Source organism: Haliaeetus leucocephalus, unplaced genomic scaffold (genome assembly GCF_000737465.1).
Source record: "Haliaeetus leucocephalus isolate CR32 unplaced genomic scaffold, Haliaeetus_leucocephalus-4.0 Scaffold283, whole genome shotgun sequence".
In the NCBI taxonomy this organism is placed as follows: domain Eukaryota; kingdom Metazoa; phylum Chordata; class Aves; order Accipitriformes; family Accipitridae; genus Haliaeetus; species Haliaeetus leucocephalus.
In genome coordinates this window covers 46,836-53,003 of record NW_010972719.1, presented here as the reverse complement: position 1 = coordinate 53,003, position 6,168 = coordinate 46,836, and the positions used below count along the sequence as shown (strand labels likewise).

At 39.2% G+C, this 6,168-nt stretch overlaps 1 protein-coding gene across 1 annotated transcript in view; it reads left to right on the top strand.

Annotated features, from left to right (window-relative positions):
* Positions 1 to 637: 637 nt before the first annotated feature.
* Positions 638 to 6,168, top strand: part of LOC104833339 (endogenous retrovirus group K member 9 Pol protein-like) — an 8,649-nt gene continuing 3,118 nt past the window's right edge. Inside the window, exon 1 of the mRNA XM_010569928.1 lies at positions 638 to 764. Coding sequence (XP_010568230.1) covers positions 638 to 764 — 127 coding nt within the window. The remainder of the gene's footprint in view (positions 765 to 6,168) is intronic.

The following is a 6,168-nucleotide window of genomic DNA, read 5'->3' as shown; positions in this document are numbered from 1 at the left end:
CAGGAGAAGTAGTTTAAAAATCTCTAGCAAATCCTTATTATACTATAAGACCCCTAAAACTTTTTTATAAAATGAGGAAGTTGCTGAGATTCTCACAACATAAATTTCACTGGGCTTAGTTTCAGGTAATTTTAAGTCATATATATATATATGTTAATCAAGTTATACGTCTGGGAGATGATCATAATAGAGACATGCTGTGTGTTAATTTCTACTCGGTGTCTTGTTAATATTCAACTATGGTCAATCACTAAGTCTCTTCTGGTAGGCATCTTCTTTGATATTTAATAAATAAAATCAAAACACACTAAGATATCTGATATACTCTCCTTGCCTTTTTTTTTTTTTTTAAACTTCTTTCCAGCATTGTCAAAGCTACCTCTCTGTTATGGATTTGTGTGGCTCGGATTTTTTTGGTAGCGGGGGAGGCAGCCACAGCGATGGCTCCTGTGAGAAGCTTCTAGCAGCTCCTTGTGGCAGTACACTCCCCGCCCCCTCCCCAACCAGAAATGAAACTTCTCCAGGCAGGGAGAAAAGGAAAAAACCCTAAAACGTGGAGGCTGCAGGTTGAAATTTGAACTGACCAATTGAGATGTGCCAGGTACACTGAGGTGACCTTCTTAGCAATAGGGATTAAATGACCACAGATCAGATTCATCAAGGGTATAAACGGGGTCCTGCCAGAGGACGTGTTGGAATTAGTCCTCCTCAGAGAAGCGGGTCTGCAGTCAGGGACTCCCCCCTCGGTCTGCGCACCGCCCAAGGTAACCCCTCAAGGGAGAGAGCCCTCATCTTTTAGGTGAGTGATATGAGCATTTTGAGTCATCACTTTTGAATCTTAAGGATTCTTAAGTCAGCTGTGTAGTACTAATAATTCCGCTTACATCATTAAGCCTGTAGTTCACTACTGTTACCGGAGTTCTAACTAACTATTCTACTGAAGAATAAATCTGACTTTTAACACCAGTTGTATTTGAGTGTGCATGCATCCATAACACTCCCCTGGCTCCAAGTCAGACCCGCCTCTGGCCAAGGCCAACCCAATCAGTGACAGTGGTAGGACCTCTGGGAGAACAGATTTAAGAAGGGGAACCTGCAGAGAGTAGTGGGATTGGAATGTGAGAGGAACATCTCTGCAGATACCGAGGTCAGTGAAGAAGGAGGGGAGGAGGGGCACTGGAGGAGGGGATGCCTCTGCAGCCCATGGTGAGACTGCAGGCTGTCCCCCTGCAGCCCATGGAGGGGAGCGGGGGAACGGAAGCCCCAAAGATGGCTGTGACTCCATGGGAAAGCCCGCGCTGGAGCAGTGTGTGACTGAACATCAGCCCGCGGAAAGGACTCATGTTGGAGAAGTTCGTGAGAGACTGTCTCCCGTGGGAAGACCCCGTGGTGGAGCAGGGGACGAGTGAGGAGTCCTCCCCCAGAGGAGGAAGGAGCAGCAGTGACAAGGTGTGGTGAGCTGACCCCAACCCCCATCCCGTGTTCCCCTGCATTACCAGTGGGGAGGAGGTAGAGAGAACCAGGAGTGGAGTTGAACCGCGAAGGAGGGAGAGGTGGGGGTAAGGTGTTTTAAGGTTGGGGTTTACTTCCTAATATCCTTGTTTTGATTTGACTTGTAGTAAATTAAATTGATTTTGTTTCTTCCCCAAGTTGAGCCTGTCTTTTGCCCATGACCATAAGTGCTGAGTGATGCCTCCCAGTCCTCATCTTGACCCACGAGCCTGCCTTTATATTTTCTCTTCATCCCACCATGGTCAGGGACGGGGGGGAGTGAGCGAGCGGCTACATGGTGTTTTGTTACTGGCTGGGCTGAAACCACGACACCCTCTATTCTGAAAATTGGTATACTGGAGAGGATCTCAAACTGTCTGAAAAATCAGAGCACTGTAATCTGTAGATTGTCTCACCTGATTTATTTAATATTTGCCAATATCTTTTCATTTCCATTGTAAAAATTATTTTATTTAGAATTGCCTTACTGTTGGTGTTACCTATTTCAATCCAGTATTTTCTTGTTGTACTCTTATTCCTTACTTACCAATCTAACCAAACTTTTTCTTGAGTGGTTTACTTTTTCCCAGTTCTAAGTGTTTCTCCTCACACTTCAGTATACACTCATGCTTTGGTTTCTTTTCCCATTTCCTTGTCTGTTTTTTTCAGAACTGTTCCACTCAAGCTCTATCATCAGACTTATTCTTTCTGTACCTGAATTTTTTTATACTAGTGGCAAATTGATTACTAACTGCATCCAATTTTGTTGAAACCATACATATTTTGGCACTTTTTTCCATAGTCTTCTAATACCTAGCATGTAATGCTCAAACTAGCAATAGAAAGATGATGAACCAATTGGATTGTTCATGAGTAATTTCAGTCTCCCAAATTTAAATGTCCATACTACACTGTTGGCATCATTAGGTGTGTGTAGGGAGATTAAAATACAAAGTGAGGAATGTAGTGTGCTTGTAGTATCTCAGGAAGATTAAACAAGGAATGAGAGTCTGAAATTGAGCCTTACAGCTCTTTACACAGCACTAAAATTCTGGACAAATGATTCTGTATTAGTGCCACAAACAGCAGCAGCTACGGTTAAGACTGAGATTTGCACATTTTCTGTACAACTGTTTGCAGTAACAGAGATGCTTATCCCTGTGGTGCCAGGTGTTAAAGCCTCCTGTGTCCAAAAGTTCATTTTGGTATCTAGCTGTTTTGTGTAAAGATTTGTATTCCTTACATATTTAATCAGCCGTAACTTGTTATTGTGTATGCTGGTAGACTATAGCTCTATTAGCTATTGAAGGCTTGTGCCAGAAGAAAACAGTATCAGGTTTATCATTGCGGTTGGAGGACAAAAATAGCTGCACATAGTGAAACTGCCAACGGCTGATCAAGAGCAGCACTGGGGTCAGGATAACTAACTCTCAACAGCTGTTGAAACTCTTTAGCAGTGGACTGCTAGTGGACTAGATGTATGCCAAAATACCAAACATCATGCAGGAATGCTAATAAATAGGGTTACCTGTCAGCTCTTCAATTTTCATTTGTATTCTGGCCTTTCTCCACTTTTTCATACTAGAAGATTCTAGTCAGGTGTTTACTTTCAAACAAAACATATATGAGACCTGAATAAATAATTTCTAAATTTTCCACATTTGCTACAACAGGCTAATCATGTGGTATAACTTCAGATTATTTCACATTACATTACAGAACATGTAGTTGGGTATTATGGTGATGAGTGAGTTACAATGTCTGAATTTTCTAAACTGTTTTTTTTCCCAGCATTGGAAAGAAAGTGATGTTTCTGAGAAGTTTAACGCTGTTTCACAGGGACAAATTCTGGCTGTCTTCACAAGATTTCATATTTGAGGAATATGAGCATATCATATACATCACCTGAAGTTGGTGGAACATGGCTGGGTTCTGAGAATCCAGGAAATTTCTGCAGCCGTTATGGGATGAGCAAATAATTAATCCAAGTGAATCTTTCATAGCTTATTCTAAAGGCTGATATACACTCCAAGTCAATTTATAAAGGCATTAATGAAAAAATACATGTTGTTTTTAAGGCCAAAAAAAATAAGCAGTACATTGTGAATCATGATTTGGGAAGGTACTTAAATCTTGTGAAGTTCTTGGGCTTCTTTTTTCTTCCTTAGAAATTTAAAAAGTTCCAGGCCATAAAGTGAATTGTTTAACAAGAGTATATTCAAGTTCATTTTAGCCAGTATAGAAAAGCACTAAGACTTTGAACAATACTAAGTGTAAATGAGAAAAGAGATAAATAGAGAGTTATTGAGAGCAAAACAACAACATCATTTTGCTGTCAGAGAACAGAAAAGCTGAGAACTAAGAGAAATTAGAGAAAGAAAGAAAGAAGAATATCCTTTGTTTTTTAATCCAAACCAATGTGACTGGAAACAGAACATTTAAAAAGTACAAGATTTCCATGTGGGCAGAATAAGTAGTGACTGATAATTATGCTAGAACAGTCCTGGGTACAACTTTCCCCCTGGAAACTCTTCCATAAAATAAATAAGAAAGAGTTTGAAGAAAAATCCAGTGCGTATATAACACTATATATTATGCTACATTTACAGCTCTGCTATTAAGCACTGCAATCTTATTCATTAGTATGATATAAAAATGAATTTAAAAACAACTTGTGTTGTAGAGAAAAACAGACAAAACAACCATAAATACTGCTATACCTCAGGCCAGGTTATATATGATTGTTACAGTTTCAAAGGGAACATTATTATTATCTAAATTGGACTGTCTAGTGTTCTAAGAAAAAAAGGAAGCGCTATAAAATATTCTAGCAACAACTTTGCAGCAGAACCTTAAAAATGAAATATACTTGATTATTTCATACATGACTTGCAGCCCTCCCTATCTGTGGCAGAAAAAGAAAAATAGCATTCAGAAACGTGTTTTCCTCTTCTAAAGATCCTAAGGAGTTTTTTGTGTTTAAGCAGCCTTGAAATGTAACTCTTTCCCCTTCCTATTCTCAGCACTCATTTTCTCTTAACTTGTTTCTTGGCTTTGTCCTCTAAATTTCCTTTATTCCTTTACTGGCTCTCTACTGAACTCTATGTTGCAGACTGTCATGACTCTTAGAACTAGATCATGTGTTGATAAAAATACCTTCCTCTCAATCTTGTTTCTCTTATTGTGTGTCTCTTCTGAGCGGTTGTGACCTGAACCGTTTTTGTTGGGTTTTTTTAGTAGTGTTTGTTTTTTGAGGCCAACAAACAAAAACACTCATGTTGAGGCTTGAACCTTGCATGCTTGAGTTGAAGTCTACCCTCCAGTTGAAAATCATTCTGGAATGCCAAAAGGATAGACTTTGCTATTCTAGACTGCTTGGGGATAGTGTTTTGTAAGATTTGGGGCAAAATATAGAGGTTTTTTTTCTCTTAATAAATATAGATTTATTACTTAAAGTAGAAGTGTGAGATCTTAGCATGAATATGCAGCAGAAGTATTTCAAAACCCCCATCTTGAATCTGGGCATAAAACAGACATGCCAGGGACAAATTTCTCCACTCATTCCATTTCTGAGCCAGATGAGTACATTTATTACCTAAAGATATATAATATTTGGTAAATCTTTCAGAGATCCACAAGATTTTGAATCTCCATGCTCTTACTATACTCTGACCTTTAAAGCTACCAAACCTTAGCTCCACTGGAACAGAGAAGACAGGCACTGTCTGCAGGGAGTCAGTGATGAATACTTTATTAGGGTTTAATTAGGTTTTCCTCTTTGCATGTGAAGATTCAATATGCCTTTCCTGTCACTCTGTATTGAAGGACTTGGTTTACACAAGCTCAAGAGACCTTTCTGGGGCAATATGTCACTCAGTGGCAGGAGGAAATCAGAGAAAAGCATCTGAGACATAGCAATATAAAGAGGATATTTTAAACAAGTAATTAAACATATGATATATGGATTTCCACTGTTATTCTTCAGGTTGTGATACTGACACCAGAGCTAACCTCACTTCTCAATTAGTGTATCTCACATGACTGTTGAAAGTTATGTCAGCAATGCAGGAAAATATAAAGCAGCATAATGCTAAGAGCTGTACTTTTCATCACCACTACAGGGCTGCATCACCAGAATCGAAGAAAGTCACTATGATCAAGCTCCCGTATCTGTTCAGTAAAAGAAATTATACCACCACAGGAAAATCTACACACAAAAAATATATTATTTTTTGCCTATGGGTAGATATTCTATTTGGCTTACTTTTCCTTAAGAACAGTGAGAGATTGGAGCTATACTGGAGACAATTCAAAGATAGATGTGTTTCAGATATCCCTGTCTTACACAGACAGTACACTGTTAAGAACCCCAGGTGTCTTTAAAACTTTACAGTTATGCACAAAATACTTATCAATAAGAACCACTGTAGTCTGATATTAAAGCTCTAAATGTCCTAACTAAGTTAAAACCTTAAAGTCTGGCCAGATCAGTCACAGGAACTCTAGATACAAATACCTTGTGTTCTATATACTCCAACCCTTGCCACTGCTGTAGTGTCTCCACTCCTCCCTTACTTATAAACTGAGTCTTGGTACTACAGTACCACGGCTCTGTTCTTTTCTCACAGTGTGGCAACTGCCTTGCTGAGACAAAGTTCAACTAAAGGTGGATGAGTT